The following is a 16,823-nucleotide window of genomic DNA, read 5'->3' as shown; positions in this document are numbered from 1 at the left end:
TAGATCTAGGAGTTAGGGTAAAAAATAGGTTTATTCTTGTATATTTAAGTTATTTTTTCAAATAAATTTTAATTGAATAAATTTAATCTAATTTTAAAAAAATTAAATATCTACATTTAAATAAATGCATAATTTTTGTCTCTTTATTAGAGGGGAAACGGAAAAAAATACATAAATCATTATTAAATGAAAAATTCCACAAATTGAGGAATGAAATAGAATGATTTTGTTTTTGAAGGTTACAAGACTACACTCGAAGACCATTAGCAATGGCTTTGTTGGTTTCTAAATCAGTAGTTTCATAAACAGGAAGCTCTTCTCGGTACCTTGCAGTTCCTATAAGATGATCCAACTCAAACAAATCTGAACTCGAACAGCTCAAAGCATCGTCATCTTCATGAACCTCATGTTCATTATTACGACCATAAAACCCTCTGAAATTTAACTCGCCATTTGCTTGTTTTGCCTCTGCTCTGTTTTCCTTAGCCACTACAGAGCAGCTCTTCAACTTCTTCATTGAAGGGTTTCTTGAGAATTTCCGAACACTGTTTGGATCACTGTGGTACGGTTGGGAGTTTTCGTTCTCGCCTAGGGTCACACTAACTGGGTAAAATCTCACGCATCTTTTGACGCTGCCATTGTTGGGCTTCTGGCATTTAGGAGTTTTCCTCATGCACGAGAAGGAAGAAGCAGAGGAAGTGGATAAGCATGGTGATTTTGATTTTCTCTCAAGGCCAACATCTTCTACAGCTCCAACATAACACATCTTGGCCTTCTTCACATTCCCAGAATTGAAGATGGAGCTCAGGAAGCTAGCTATTCGACTTCCAGGTGAAATTGGCTGCTTCACCTTCTTTGGCTTCTCATGCTTCTGGGTCCTCTCGGATCTGAGCTTTGGCCTTAGTTTTCTGAAGCTGGCTTCTGTTTCTGAGAATGAAAATGCTGCACCACGAGAGCTACATTCCGATGAGCTTGAAGAAGAATTAAACAACATAGAACTCTGTTTCTCCATCCAATCCTCCATCATAACGGCTCGACGAAGATTCATCCTCACTTTCCCTCCTTTCTCCATATACACACTCTGTTTATAGGTGAAATTGCTCTTTTTCGAGACCCCCAGTTCAAGATCCTCACCAAGACTGGATTTTGACTCGTCGATCGAACGGTAAATTGCGTCAAGGAGGCTAGAGGAGAAAGACGGGGTTCTTCTTCTCTGTGGGAAAGATTCTGGGTCTCGCATGGATCTCTCAGTGCACATGTTTTTTCAAGCACAATTGAACAAAGAAGAAGAAGACAGAATTTATAAACACGAAGGAGAGAAGAAGGCAGAGAAGTTTAGTTTAAGAGAGGAAACGAGCTGTAATGTTGGAGACAGACAGTGTCAAAAGCTGCAACGGGAAATTAATTAATAAACAGAAGGCAAGAGGGTCATGTGAGAAAACAGAGAAAGAAAGAAAGAGAGAAAGCGTGTGAGATTTAGAAGAAGATGTGTGTGATACAGAGATCACGTTAAGGTGTTTTGTAAATGTAGAGCTTTAGGTTAACAAGGAAGAGAAGAAATATAAGACAAAGAGAGACAAAGAGAAATTGTTTAGAAAAAAAGGGTTTGAGAGGCAATGATGAAGAGGGTGATATGACAGTGTTGGATTTGAAGCGATGGAGGGAATTTTCTTTCGGAGGAAAAAAGGGGACAGGGGAAAGTGACTTCCGCGCGTGCGGCTTATCTTTTCAGAACTCACCCACCTTCATCGATGCTGGTAGCTGCTGGTGGCGTTTCAGCTTTATCATATATCAATGGCGTTTCTGAGTGAACACAGTTATTAAATTCTGTTTTTATGTCTACAGTAATTTAACAAGATTTAACAAATACCTTGTCACGTGGTTTCGTTTCTTCTGTCCGAATCATGTTCCTTTTGCCCTTCTATAGGGATGATTGGTTTAGCAAAGTTAGTTTTGGATAAAAGATGATAATTTTTTTTCACCGATGAAATAATAATTTTTTTGTATTGTGGATCATATTATTAGCATTATTTTTTTTGGAATTATTTTGAGAAAACAATCTTTTTATGTTTGATTCATCATGGATATAAATAAAAAGCGAGTGCATGAAAAATAGAGTAATTTTCATTTCAATATTTACTGTATTTTTATTTACCCAAAATACAGAAGTGCCATTTCTCATCACATTCACATTTTTCTCTTACTAGAATGAAAGAACTTAACGACAGGTATCCAAAAGATTCGAGATTACCAGATTAGTATTGGGCGGCTTTGCATAACACAACTGCCAGACGCCTAATTTACATGCTATTGTTTCCGAAGTTGGCTATTTTTTCCTATTTTTAAGGCCTCACTTAGAGAAAGGGGCATTTTGGGCCTCTCCTAGGCCCAATTACAAAGACAAGCATTGTTTGGGCTGACTACAGAGCCCAATATTAACTAATCCAGTTCTTGCCTCCTTTTCTGACTCAAAGGTTGCCCCTGGGAATAATAAGATTATAAGAATAAACGTCATTCTCAACGGGAAAGTTTAGACACGAATAGAGAAGTGGAAACAAAAAGCAATTGATAGATTCATTCATTCTTGTACCCAATATCTGATTTACTATAGAAATTTACACCCACCCGACTTTCATGTAACATAGCAATTGGCACCCTTATCCACCATTATGTGAAGGAAATAGCAAAAGGTAAATTTACCACATACATTCAAGAGAAAAATTGAACTGATCACACAAATATAGCTAGTGTGACGAGTTTATGTATGCGGCCTAAAACAGGAGAGGTGCCAAGAACACCTCTTGTGATATCTAATTTACCTATAATGGGATTTCTCTAGTATGGTAAGACAAGGTATGAAACAATTTCATAAGCAACACCACCTCCAGGCTCTGTGAAGTATTATTCCTCAATCTCACAAGTATTGTTCATGTATCCTGGCTCGATTCTCTTCCCACCATAATCTAGCATGCACCTCCCCAAATCTTTCTCGGCTGCACCACAAATGAGAAAATGCACGGAAATCAATTCTATATGGTTCTACATCAAAATGATTGAAATAAAATTTTCTAGTTACCAAGTGACGACAATCTGAAGCCTCAAACCCATAAAAGGATTTGAGAACACTTATGTCACCGGCTTTACAAGGCACATGCTCAAGTATAAAGGAGGATCCGCATTTTCAAAGAAATTTTAGTAGAGTTTAGTTTGCCAGAAAAGTTACCTAGCATCTGCATTATAACCGTTTTACGTATAATAAAGACCCGATATTGTATTTAAGTTCATCAACCAAACCAGTCAGAATTTTATGAGTTCCTCTCTTTATGACATAGATCCTCCTTAGGTATCTACACAATAATTTCTTCTATTTCTGATTCCTATTTTTCCCAATAGTTGGCGGCAAACATACCTGAATCTGACTCGTCTTAGCTCTCTTTTGCCGCCTGGTAATGTTCTGATGGTAAGATAAACCCCAGGTTCATCCTGTTCGACCCATTCAGTGTCTTGATCACTAGCATTGCTGATTGATATATCCCCTGAAGGATCAGCCTCCCTGGATGAGCTACTTCTGATAGAGGCGTCCATGGATGATGCTTCTGTCTTGGTCGTACTTATGGTGGAGACTTTAGGTGTTGAGTTAAGGCCACCCGATTCATGATGATGGCGAGATTGCATTGAAAGATGGTCAAAAGAATCCGATGACGAGTATCCCGTTCCCAACGCCGTTGGGTGATTTAGATTACGAGGTAATCGTTCTTTGGTTAATGGGGGTGTCACAGGGATATCTTCTGCTGATTCAAGCTTTGAGAGCTGTCACAACCACAAACCCATTAAATAAACAAAATGAAAACAACTTCTTTCAGCTGTCAATGCTTTCTTTGCCCGTGAAAAATAGAATAAAATGAATTGAAAACATTACAAAAATGCTTTGACCTCTTTAAGAAGGGAAACTTTTAGTAATATGAAAATGGCATAACTAGAAGGGGGGGGGGGGAAAAAAGATTGCACATAAACATTTGCTAGAGTCGCCGTTGCTCCTCTGTAAGTGCACAACTACCAAATGGAAGAAATATTACTGAGCGATACATGCGCCACACGTCTGTAACCATTTGCTCCAAGCAAATTTAGCTAGAAATTACTGAGTAGTATGATCACATGTCTAAGATATACATAAATCCAGAGTTTACCTCATCTTCAGATCTTGGTGGTGTTGGAAGAGGGAAGGCTTGGCGATTAAGCTTCTGAATGTTGTAAAGTTCCTTGACCCTTTCATAGTTCTCTGCCCACCATTTTTGCGCCTGCCATTTATTATACATTTCCCGACTGTACATAGAAAATAAGCCAAAACTCAATTCACTGCCAATGACTCTTAAGTCCTTAATCCTAATGACATTTTATAATTTATAACTGAAGTACTTGAGCATAGCACAAAGCATCTGCATTTTATGATTACTTCCCCTACCTCACCCTTATCTCTAATTCTTTCATTTAAGAAAATAATTAAACTTTCATTTCTGGTGCACTGCTGCACGCTACTAAGGCATTTGCTAAGGGCATGTTTAGATTACCCTTTTTAACGGCAAAAGTGTCTTGGAAATGATGAAATTGAGGTTGCAAACTGAGTTAGACAAAAAATTTTGTTTGGCTGAACTAACTTTTCCAACCAACTTCTGGCCTCCAACCTCAGTTGGACACAACGGAAGAAAATTTGACTTTTCAAACTGCAGTTTTAAACGATAATCATTAAAAATGAGCATCTTAGATTTACCCTCACATTGTCCCCTCTACCTCATCTCTTTTGTTAGCATAATGAGCTTTTATTCAGACCAAATAAATTTTAATTTATATTTATGTTTGTCCATTATATATATTTAATTAATTATCTACAATGTGTTTTCAAATTTTTCTCCATAGCAAATATTTTTATTTTATAATTTCACAAATAAACTATTTATATTTTATCATAATAATTTTATGTATTTTTTAAAACTATTATCACATTAAAAATATAAAATTTCAAACACTACTATTTAATAAAGTTCATGCCATTTTCAGTCATTTTACAACTAAATTAACTTTTTTATTAATCATCCAAATAACTTTTAACTTTTTCAACTGATTTTTTAAAAGTATTTATCTAAACATACCATAACTGACTTTTACTCTAACTTCAGTTACAAAAGTCAATTAAGCTAGAAGTCAGTTTTGTCCAACACCAATCCAAACATTCTCTAAGACTGTTTTGGTTTTAGTTAGTCGAGCCTAATAAAAACTGAAAATGATCAATAACTTTGTTTTTTTATTATGTCTCTTAAGAATTAAACACTAGGACACAGCACGGAAACCCCAACACAGGTGGACCCTAAAACAATGTTCACGGCTACACGCAATTGGATGCCAAAACTCTCCAAGATACTGGCCCAAAATTTAACCCAACCTAATCGAGTTCGTTGTTAGGCCCGACTAAATCAAGTTTTTTTTTTAATAGGCACAGATATACTTCTATTAAAAGCAAATACTGCTGGACACCAAATGTGATACTTTTTCCAATAGGAATTCAGATCTTGATTTGTGACGTTGTGTCAAACTAGTCTCCTTCACTAGACTCGGCCCTCGTTAGTTTCCAACTGAATCAAGTTGGCCGCCTTACCAACATTTTTGTGTTGCCCGTGTTGCTTGAGCGGCTCTTGTGATGAATATGGATCCTCTGAAGCTGAGATCCATGGATTTGCTGAAATTTACTTATTATGGAATGTTTTTAACATTTTAAGGAAAATGAAAAAAAAAATCTAAAACAACAAACTTAAAAGAAATTTATGGGTCTTCAATCACAGGATTTATATTGTCTTGTGATAGCTCCAAAGTTTCAATTATGACTATAATGTTATTTTTTTGCTTCATATTAACTGTATTATTATGTGTGTTATGCTTGACACACTTTTAAGAAGTTCTTAACGCTGTTTTCAATAATGGCGAGCCACTCAAGTGGATACTTTTTGACAAAGTATACTCAAATGAATAATTGCAGAACTGGGTCAGGCGGTGCATGGAATAAAGCAGTTCTGAGGCCAACATTTGACCTTGGCTGGGGGGTTTGTCTAAGCAATCAAAACATGGTGGGTCCAAAATTAATTAATATTAACCACACCACTAAACTCACCTAAACATAAAATGATTTCGATGACGAACAGGATTTAATAATATATGGCTAAAAATCGTCAATCTCTGTTCGTATTATATGGGATTGCACCACAAGTCACCAAGTAGGACCAGCAACATATGCAGACTCTCTTTGAGCTTCAATCATACAATAAGTTAAATAAAAATATGGCAAACAACCCTCTTTTAAGTTATGCTTCTCAATCTGTGTTTGGTGCCCACGAAACAAGAGTTCACTTTTGTCATGTATACAGTTTCTGAGTGGCCGATGATGAGGGCATTCCTCAGCATAGCGCACATATAAGATGACAAATACTAAAGCTAAAGCTTTTTGTACAAACTTATCAGCTGACTCCTGGCAGATTAAGCATATAAACAGCAGCTGGCCGCGGACAACACTTATCAAGAGTAAAATTTATTTGAAAATTTGATAATTTTATATATTCGAACTAAAAATGAAGAAAGGTAAATCAAACAAATAATAGATTTCTTTCTACATGGAAGCTTTAGAGATCTCTCAAAATTTCGTTAGCGTGAATATATATAGCTTTTGTTTATTGGTTTAGTTAATACTAAAGTTCCTGTCATGACAAGATCACAAGACAAGAATTTCCTCCCACCAGACAACAAAGACGGGTTAGAGGACCTAATAAAATCAACACTGGCCCACCGCCAATAAACAGGCCACAGTAAGCTCTCCTTTTGAACTTTCTTTTATTGCTTTATGGGAAGGGCGTGAAATTACAAGGGAATGGGGTCCCCTACTTAAGCCCTTTCACATTTATGGAATAGGATTTGGACTTTGGATGCTATGACGGAAGGGTCATGCTACTTTGTTTAAGAAAGAGAGAAAGTTTTAAAGAATTTTCACTTCATAAAGAGATGTCAATTCAATGATTCCTTGATTTATTGATACAGTGCTGATTGTTTTTATTTTGATTATCTTGCGACATTACTCCAACAAAATGGGCTGTGAATGGCCAGGCGTAAATCATTGCTTATCCTACGCCATCATAGAGGAAAATTTTTATTTTTTATAGAGCTACTTTTACATTTCCCAGTGAAAATACAATGTATATTAGTCTCGTAATAATAATTTTAATAAACAAGTATATGATTATTTTTTTAAATATATTATACATTCATCTTGTTTCAATTTAAAAAAAAAGTCATTCATGTTATTCATTTTTTGTTACATTATGAGATTTTAAATCGGTAGCCTCTATTAGGCTCTACTCTAACTTTATCAATTGAAATATAGAAGTAGCCCAAAGTGGGGACATACTATATTTTAAAATGAAAAATTCATCAGGGCTATAATAGGACAATCAGGCATATATTAAGGTAATACTATCTTCGATCCTAATTATAAGACCCAATTGACTAATTTGAAGAGATTAAGGAAAGAAATTAAGTTAATTATTTGTAATAAATAGGTGTTGTCTTTCTCAAAATATCCTTACTAATCAACTATATTAGCTAGAACTACAATTATTAGAAGGACTACCTTGGAAAAAATACATAAATATGAGAGACAAAGTGAATTGGGGTCTTGTATCTAGGACCAAAATAAAAGTCAAATAGGGTCTTATATTAAGGACCGGAGGTAGTACTTCACATTATTAATATAAAAATTCATTTGACTTTTATTCCGGTCTTAAATATAAGATTTTAATTCATTTTGTCTCTCATATTTATTTATTTTTTAAAATAATCTTTACAATAATGATAGTTTTAGCCAAGACACTTGATTAGTAAAGATATTTTAAGAAGATGACACATATTTATTACAAATAACTAACTTAACTTATTTTTTTAATCTATTTAAATTAATCAACTAATTTTTATATTTAAAATCGGTATGAACCACTAATCCTAAATCAAGGATCACCTAAAGCTTGGCTGTCCATGCACCATTAGTGATGTGAGACAAATTGACAGTTCACCGTAGGAAAAGGCACTCATAGTCATTATCATCACATCACTGTTAGTTTGGTACAGCAGGGTCCAATTCCATATGTCCACCTTGACCAAAACTGTCACGAACAGTCACCGTCCGATCAAAACTAAAACGGCACCTAAAGAAATAATACGACGCCTAGTGTCCCCCCCTTATGAGTAGGAATTGGAGGCGTACCTGAACCGGATTCGCTTCAAATCATTCCCTCCGCTCGGAAGTGATACAAAGGTGATTAATACGCCGGGCTCCACCTGCGCCACCCACTCCTTAGGTTCGTTCTCTTCGACGAACAGCACCACCGGTTCCACCCGCCGTCCACTGGCAGAGTTCGGCGTCCCCTCCCCACTCGAAATCCCCTTCAGCCTCGCTTCCATCTCCTTTCCCCATGTCCTCGTCGTTGTCGAGCTTGAGCTCGCCGTTCGTCTGTAGGACCATCGGAACCGATCCGAGTCCGCGTCTGACTCAGTACTGGTTCTCAGTCGATTCTGTGTCTGTGGTCCGGTGCAGGGGGCGCAATGCTTGTAAGCTCCGGATGCCTTCAACGCCATATCCTTGAGCTAAACGAAACATAGAGATTTCAATTTGATACTTCAATCGGACGAAACTTCTAATTGAAACCACAGAAGAAGAATTTAAGTACCTGAGAAGTGAGGGATTTGGTAGCTTGACTCTTGGCGGCGCTTGGGTTAGTAGAATCGGAATCATCGGGCTGATTCAGTGACTCATGCCCGAGTTTCTTTGGACGAGCTATGCATGTAAGCATTTCTGCTGCTTAATCAAAGTTCGTCAATCTCTGCAAAGTTAACTCGTAGAAAATAAAACTCAGATTTTATACTAGCTAATTTATACGGTTCCGCATTGCAAGAAGTACCTCCCAATCGAAATAGAGCGCACCCTGAAAGCGCAAGCCAGAACAAAAATTTGGAAGTTGAGGATAAAATTGAGGAGGATCAGGTGCTTCGATAATGAACTTGAGAAAACAGAGGATCTAGGAGTATGCGCCACGAACGTCAAACTTCAATTACGAAAGCAAAGAATCCCTGGAAAAACAGAAAACATACCGAATATAAAAAATGGAGGGAGATCGATTTTGAATGATTGGAGGAAAAGAAAAGGGAAAGGGAAAGAGATACCATCTGGTCGGGGATCATGGCGAATTCTAGTGGCAAATCTGCAAAAATGCCCAGTGATGGTTGTAGACTGTATTGTTTCATTTTCATTTCAAGAAACTGCGTACTGTATTTCTCGTGCCTTTCGGTTACCCCTTACCGGATGCTAACCGGTTATTGGACCCTCCGCGAAGCTTTGGATACTTGTTTGCCCAATGGCGAAGCAAGTAAAAGAATGACTCCGCCATTTATTGTGATTGGGCTTGGCCCATTGGGCGTAGATATTGATCCAGTTCAGGCCCAATATACCATTAATTGAAGAGGACCCAAGCTTAAACGGGTTTTAACCCCTTAACCGAGTGGAGAAGAGCGTGCTCACAATATATTAGATGATTAGTTGAAATTCAAAATGATATCGTGTGTTTGTAACTTATATGTTATAGGTAAATAATTTAAAATATTTATAGAGAAAAATTCCCTTTTTGATAAATTGAGTTTCAAGTATATCAGATAGATTTTGAGTTAATAATTCATTGATTGTATTGGAAACTTAAGAAGTAGGATGAAAACATTATCTACATTAGGGGGTGTGCATGGACCAGACTAGATCGGATTTGTTATCAACTCAAAATCTGGTTCAGTAAAGACCTCGGGCTGAAAAAGACAGCCTAAGGTCTGGTCCAGTCCAGTACCAACTCGAGGTCGGGTTGGACTGGACTTAATCCTCTAGATTGCCTAGACCAGTCCAGGACTGTCCAGGACCTAAATTTAATTTTCTTTTAAATTTTTTTTCTTTAATAGGAGGCAAGATTGTAACTTACTATATAAAATTTTACATATATTTTAATCCAAAGTTCATCAAATTTGATCATTCCCTTTCAATTTCCCAATAATGCCATGTTTTATTAATTAATCCTAATTAATATAGATCTTGTATTGTAGAAAATATATACGCATACTCTTAGGAAGTTAATAGATAAATCTTGATTATTTAAATAGACAAAAAACTTATATAGAAAAATTAAATCAAATTAAAATTATATAAATAATAATTGAAAAAAAAGGGCTAGACTGGACTGGACCAACTGGCCTGAGGGGCCAGTCCCTAATCCAGTCCAGCCCGATGAGACTAGTTCGGTCCAATCTGGTTTTAGACTAATTTTTTCTAAACCGGGTTTGCTCGGGTTGGACCGAACCATACCGGACTACTGGGTTTTTGCACAACCCTAATCTAAATGAATGGAATCACTTTTGAAAATCTCCATAAAATTACTATTCCCTTCACTTGTTATTATTACAAGGTATTTTAAACTAGCTCATATGGGTCAATGCAATTAGTCAACATTCCGGAGTCATTCTAATATTTTCAAGTATAGTAGTACTCCTCCGGTCCTAATTATAAGACCCAATTGACTTATTTGAGGAGATTAAGGAAGTAAGTTAAGTTGGTTATTTATAACAAATAAGTGTTGTCATTCCTAAAATATCCTTGCTAATTAAGTATATTGGCTAAAACTATCATTATTAGAAGGATTATCTTGGAAAAAAATGCATAAATATAAGAGACAAAATGGATTGGGGTCTTATAATTAGGACCAAATAAAAAGTCAAATGGAGTCTTATAATAAGGACCGGAGGAGTATCATTCATTGCATACGGTTGACTTTTTAAACGACAAATGAACACAATTAATGGTTCAATCATGTAGATTGTTTATTTATGGAGGATATTTCAGAGATAATCATATCAATTACTTTTAATTGCATTTCATAAAATGCCTTATTAATTAAAACATAATAACTTTCAACAATATGCTTTACAATATGTCCAACATTAAGGTCATGTTTAGTATGAAGTAATGAAAATGACAGGTAAAAATTGTGATTGGGATTACGTCGTATTTTCCAATTTCATATGCGGGTTTGTCAAGTCACAAGTAACCACTCATTCTAAACACTATAACCCCAATCATCATCTCTTATTCTCAACATCGCATATCAAATGGGATCTAAATATGAGCCATGCGCTTGGAGGATAGTTTTCATAGACCTGAAGTTATCTTTTGTATTTACATTCTATTTGAACCGAAGCACCATGTCTAAATGGTGATAATGAGCCATCTGTTATAATCAATACCTGCCGGCTGCCACTTGTACAATTAGGCATACACTTTTGGGACAGTCATTGTACTCACTAATAATTAATAAATATACAATATCCTTGGAAACTAAAGCCGATAATAATAAACGTAATTTCATTGATCGATTAATCACAGGAAACAAATCCAAAGTAGTAATAGGAGCAACTCCATTGAAACTTGAGCCGTGTGCATGGAAGCATCAGAAACAGGACTAGGTGAAGGATATGGAGAAAGTGCCCCAAATGGCATTATTGCGGGATTTAAACTTATGGATGGCCAAGGAGATGCTGCATTATAAGTTAAATTTTCTGCATAAAAATTGATATTTAAATAGCCATAATCAGAAATTCTGAAACCTCTCTTGATGATATTATACACACACACACATGAAGATGATACATATGTCTGTATCTATCATGAGTGAACTTACCGGGGCACTTGAGATAAGAAGATTTCGACACACTGCAATAAGACAATCAACACACAAATTAGCTCTAATATAATATTGTTATAACATAATCTCAAATTTCATTGGGTTGTTTTCTTAGTTGAGTTGTTGGAGTGATGCAATATACTGCCTTCTGTTCTAATTATAAGACTCCATTTATATTATTCCTCTGGTTCTTAATATAGGATCTAATTGTTAAATTGATTTTGGTCCTAAATATAAGATCTATTTCTTATATTTATCAATTTTTTCTAAATTACTTTTACAGATATTTCTTTAACCATAATCAAGTAGAAGATGGGAGAAGGATATTAAGAAAAAGGATTATAGTGTTTTAGAAAAAATATGTCATATTTTTTATAATTAACTAACTTACCTAAATTCTTTAATCTAATCAAGTTAGTTAAATAGATCTTATATTAAGGACCGGAAGAGTATTATTTATCAATTACACAGCATGCACTTTAATTTATATACTACCTCTGGTTCTAATTATAAGATCCTGTTTATAAACTATATTGTTGCTGGTCCTTATCACAGCTCAATCCCGTTTTAAGTTTTAGCCATTCAAATTATGAGTGATCCCTATAGTTTTCATAAAAATTTTGTTCGAGTTTAGATTTAGAGATCAAGATCAAAACTCATTAAACGAATAGAAACCATTAGTTAAACTAAGATAAAAAAAAATAATGAAACTATAAAGACTAAAATTAATAATTTAAGATTACAGAAATCAAAACTAAAGTTTATTCAGAGACTATGAAAAATAACAATGTGTATTAGGCAGGACGGTACCTTCTGAGAATCTTGCCGCCTCTATGGCCACGATAAAGACACTGAGTGACATTGCAGCCAGGTTTGAAATAAGTGACATGTTGGTCGCCAATTACAAGATTGGATTCTTTGCACTGTAAGTTGAAGCAAGGAACTGGTAGACCAGATGGGTAACATTGCAGCCTATAGATATATACATGCCACAAAGAGAAGGCAATCATAAAACATATGTACGTCCAACTTTTAATATAAGATCTAGTTAAAACATTTAATGAGTAAAAACATGGAAACTAAAGTGGAATATATATATGTATGTATGTAATGACCTGAGATCAGTGGGGTTACAGGAGCATTTGATGCAGCGAGAGGCAGTGAGAGCGTAGGAGCCATTAGGGACGATGAGAGACTCGTTGTACCAATTCAGTGTTGCTGAAGAACATGCTGCAAATGCAAACCACGGTACAAGTCTACACCATATAATTACATATGAATCTACGTGTACTTCATCAAAACATTAATTCACTATAATAAACTCCTTTATTGTAATAGACTAGTCATATTTATATTTGTTTTTACAATAATATTATGATAATCTTTTTTTTTAAATGTAACTTAGTACAGTATAGTTATATAACATGAAAATAAAATTCAGAGATGTCTTCGGTAAAGTTGTTATTAGCTTAATTATTCTAGTCATTTCATATAGAAGCTTGATAGTTATATAATTTATAAGTTATTTTGTTTTTTGATAAGATATTTTGTACTCTTCCGGTTTTTAATAAGACTTAGTTAACTAATTTGAGTAGATAAATAATACTAGTTAAATTAGTTAATATAACATGTTTTTTCTAAAACATCCTTAGTGTCTTTCTCAATTCTTTCATTTACTCTCCTACTTCATTATTGTTAAGAGAATATCAATGAGATTAATTTAGAAAAATTAATAAATATATGAAATAAATCTTATATGTAAAATAATACTCCCTCCGTTCCTTATTATAAGAGACATTTGATGCTTATGGCATGTTCCTATATATAAGAGACACTTAAAAGTTGTCTCTACTTTTTTGTGTTGATTTCCTATTTTACCCATATTTATTGTCTCCAACTCACATTTTCTCTCCTTCCCACTTATCTTTCTTTTAATAATTTACCATTGTTCTCTCTCATGCTCTCTCTCCTTATTAATGAGGGCATTTTTGGAAAAAAATAATACTCCCTCCGTTCCTTATTATAAGAGACATTTGGTGCTTATGGCATGTTCCTATATATAAGAGACACTTAAAAGTTGTCTCTATTTTTTTGTGTTGATTTCCTATTTTACCCATATTTATTGTCTCCAATTCACACACTCTCTACCTCTCACTTCTCTTTCTTTCAATAATTTAATTGTTCTCTCTCATACTCTCTCTCCTTATTAATGAGGGTATTTTTGAAAAAAAATTATATTTTTTTACACATTGATTGTTCTTAACTACTTTTAACTGTTTTTTTGATCAACGTAATTCAGTTATTCGTCTCTTATAATAAGGAACGGAGGGAGTACTTTTTATATATTGATTGTTCTTAACTAATTTTAACTATTTTTTTGATTAACGTAATCCGGTTATTCGTCTCTTATAATAAGGAACAGAGGGAGTATCAACTTACTATTTAGATTCTGCGCTAAGTACCCAAGGAATGTGATGCTAGGAAGAAGTTTTAATGCGTCAATGGTTGTCAGTTTTGTTTTTTTGGTAGAAATGGTTGTCAGGTTTTTTGGACCGAATCATAGTAGATTATCTGGTCGGAGAAAAAAGGATAGGAGAGTCAAGTCCACATTAACTATTCAGTCCAAAAAATAAAAGTCCACATTAACTAAACTTGACCGAAATTCTATAACGACCAGTGAGGAGAGAGTTTTTTTTTTATCCTCGTAAGAAGCAGTAAAATCAATTATTAAACAGTGCCTTTAAACTTATCTGGCATTTTTGTAAATTTGAAATACTCATTTAAATTTTCAATATTTCAGGAGAATTTAATTGGGAAAATTCCAAAAAAATAATTGTTGAAATTAGTATTGGGTAATACACTCGTAAAAAAAATAACTACACTCGAAAACAAATGACAACACATTTTAGTAGTAATTTTTTATTTAAAATTTTAAATTTTACCAGTTATTTTTAGAGATTTTCCTAATTTAATTCTCTCTTTCTCAAAATTATTTATATTTTTGCAGTGGATTTTATAGCCATGTAGATCCAAAGGCCAGAGTCCCCACCACCCCATGCACATCTGCAGGTCTGCAACAACTCTTCCAATTTCGGCTTCAAGTGCTCAACCCCCAAACTACTTTTTATTAATTCCATATTTAATATAAAAGCTACCTAACTAATTTAAATAAATTAAAAAATTAGTTAAATCAGTTATTTATAGTAAATGTGTGGTATTCTCTAAAATATTCTTACGAATTAAATGAATTAGTTAGAACTACTATTACTACAAGAACTAACTAAGAAAAAATAGATAAATATGAAAGATAAAATAGATTTTTTATATTTAAAATCAAAATAAAAGTTAAACTAACTCTTATATTTAAAACTGAAAAATAGTAGTAATTTTGATTTTATATTCTAAATAAATTCTAATAAGTAATAATATTAACTATTTTCTGTTCTGATAAATTTTGGTATTATATTTAGGCCAAAAATATATTTTAAAATTGGATCAGCCATGAGGCCATGACAAGGCAATGACAATGCCCGAATGCAGCAAGCAGCAAGCATTTAAACTCTTGCCCTTATTTCTTCTAATTTCCTTTTTGGCCATTATACTTCTTATACTTTTTTCTTTATTAAAAAATTCTTGCTGCAGAAGGCACCGCACCCAAAAAGAAAAAAGAAAAAGTACCCAAAATGACAAAAGACAGATTACAAACCAACCTGCAATGGGAACGGCAATGATATCCCCCGGTTCGACGGTGGCGTGACCCAATCCATTGATAGCTTCCAAATCCGACACTGTCGTTTTGGAACCCGACGCTATGCTCCTTAAGCTCTCTCCCTCTCTCACCACATACGACATATACACTGTCGTTTCGCCGTTCCTCACGTTATTCAAGCACGTGCACGGCAACGGTATCACCAACCTCCCTCCGTTCGTTAAACGATTCGTCGCATTAATGCTGTTCACCGTCGCTAACTGGTCCGCGCTCACCAGCCGGCCGAATCCCTCCGATATGGTCTCCAGTGTGTCCGATGCTTGCACCGTGTAGTTCGTGGACATAGATCTTCGGATTCCGTCTACGCAAGGGCACGACGTGGGGATCTTCACGACGGATTTGGATCTGATGATCTGATCGGAGAGTTTCTGTGATATCGGGAAGATGGAATTAGCGGCGAGGACGTCGGAGACATTGACCTGGAAGTGCGAGGCGATTTCAGAGAGCTTGGAGTCCCAGGGAACGACGAAGGAGAGAAGAGAAAAGCAGGAGTCTGAGGAAGAGCAGGGTTCGATGATGGATTTTGTTTGAACGAGGCAGATAATGCTGAAGAGCGCAAGTCCCAAGAGAAACTGGATATGGCTCCTCATGTTTGTTTATTTGGCGAGAATGTGGAGGAAAAAAGAGATCACGGTGAGTGTTTGATGATTGTTCTTATTTCCTGTGAGTAAATTTGAGGAAGACTGGTTAGGTAGATATGCACATGGATATGCTGGTGAATTTTTGGAAGCTTGTGTGGATAGAATGTTTCTGGTTTGAAGAGACGATGAGTGATGATATAGCATGCAAGAATGGGATTCTGGTAGTGAGTAATTGCTAGCAACCTACCAGTCATTTAAGATGAGATAGATTATAGAACCTGCATTTACGCAAAACAATTCGAGCTAGTCACATTACTAAGTTTACTGTTACTGGGGCATAAGAAACTGTGACTGTAGTTTATCAAGGACAGACAAAACCCACCTCTGGCAATCATAGACCAGACTGATTTTCAAGTTGGACATTCATAGATTTTCTCATTTGAAAATTTGATTTCAATGAAGGCTGATATATTAGCTTTGTATAGTTTTCATTTGATTCCTAGTTAGATTGGACAATGGTATGGTAAAATAGTATAGAATTGACTGATTTTGGGAATCGCCCAGATCAACCAAGGACAAAACCCCCCAGTTTAAAAGGGGGGAAAATGACAAAACCCTCCATTTTGGAAATCATGGACTAGACTGATTTTCAGTACGAATGAATAACTGGTT

At 35.2% G+C, this 16,823-nt stretch overlaps 3 protein-coding genes across 6 annotated transcripts; all 3 read right to left on the bottom strand.

Annotated features, from left to right (window-relative positions):
- Positions 1–158: 158 nt before the first annotated feature.
- Positions 159–1,667, bottom strand: LOC114729326 (protein BIG GRAIN 1-like C). The gene has a single exon (XM_028916316.1). The coding sequence runs from the start codon at positions 1,256–1,258 to the stop codon at positions 248–250; it is 1,011 nt and encodes a 336-aa protein (XP_028772149.1). The 5' UTR covers positions 1,259–1,667; the 3' UTR covers positions 159–247.
- Positions 1,668–2,546: 879 nt separating this feature from the next.
- LOC114729325 (protein Brevis radix-like 4) lies at positions 2,547–9,520 on the bottom strand. Of its 4 annotated transcripts, XM_028916312.1 has the most exons (7): positions 9,253–9,519; positions 8,991–9,159; positions 8,760–8,912; positions 8,297–8,676; positions 4,188–4,323; positions 3,410–3,810; positions 2,547–2,993 (listed from the first exon to the last, which is right to left on the bottom strand). In XM_028916312.1, the coding sequence occupies exons 3-7, from the start codon at positions 8,880–8,882 to the stop codon at positions 2,915–2,917; spliced, it is 1,119 nt and encodes a 372-aa protein (XP_028772145.1). In that variant the 5' UTR covers positions 8,883–8,912; positions 8,991–9,159; positions 9,253–9,519; the 3' UTR covers positions 2,547–2,914. The 4 variants fall into 4 exon arrangements, with proteins under 4 accessions (XP_028772145.1, XP_028772148.1, XP_028772146.1 ...); XM_028916315.1 differs by having other exon boundaries at positions 8,760–8,887; positions 8,991–9,520; XM_028916313.1 differs by having other exon boundaries at positions 9,014–9,520.
- A 1,977-nt stretch (positions 9,521–11,497) lies between these two features.
- Positions 11,498–16,678, bottom strand: LOC114729352 (lysM domain-containing GPI-anchored protein 1). The gene is made up of 5 exons (XM_028916349.1): positions 15,512–16,678; positions 12,917–13,031; positions 12,612–12,773; positions 11,799–11,830; positions 11,498–11,676 (listed from the first exon to the last, which is right to left on the bottom strand). The coding sequence occupies exons 1-5, from the start codon at positions 16,158–16,160 to the stop codon at positions 11,498–11,500; spliced, it is 1,137 nt and encodes a 378-aa protein (XP_028772182.1). The 5' UTR covers positions 16,161–16,678.
- Positions 16,679–16,823: the final 145 nt, after the last annotated feature.

Source organism: Neltuma alba, unplaced genomic scaffold (assembly GCF_004799145.2).
Source record: "Neltuma alba isolate B1F8T4 unplaced genomic scaffold, ASM479914v2 tig00012629_pilon, whole genome shotgun sequence".
Lineage (NCBI taxonomy): Eukaryota > Viridiplantae > Streptophyta > Magnoliopsida > Fabales > Fabaceae > Neltuma > Neltuma alba.
Note: the sequence above shows the minus strand (reverse complement) of the source record. Positions and strands in the feature narration are given on the sequence as shown.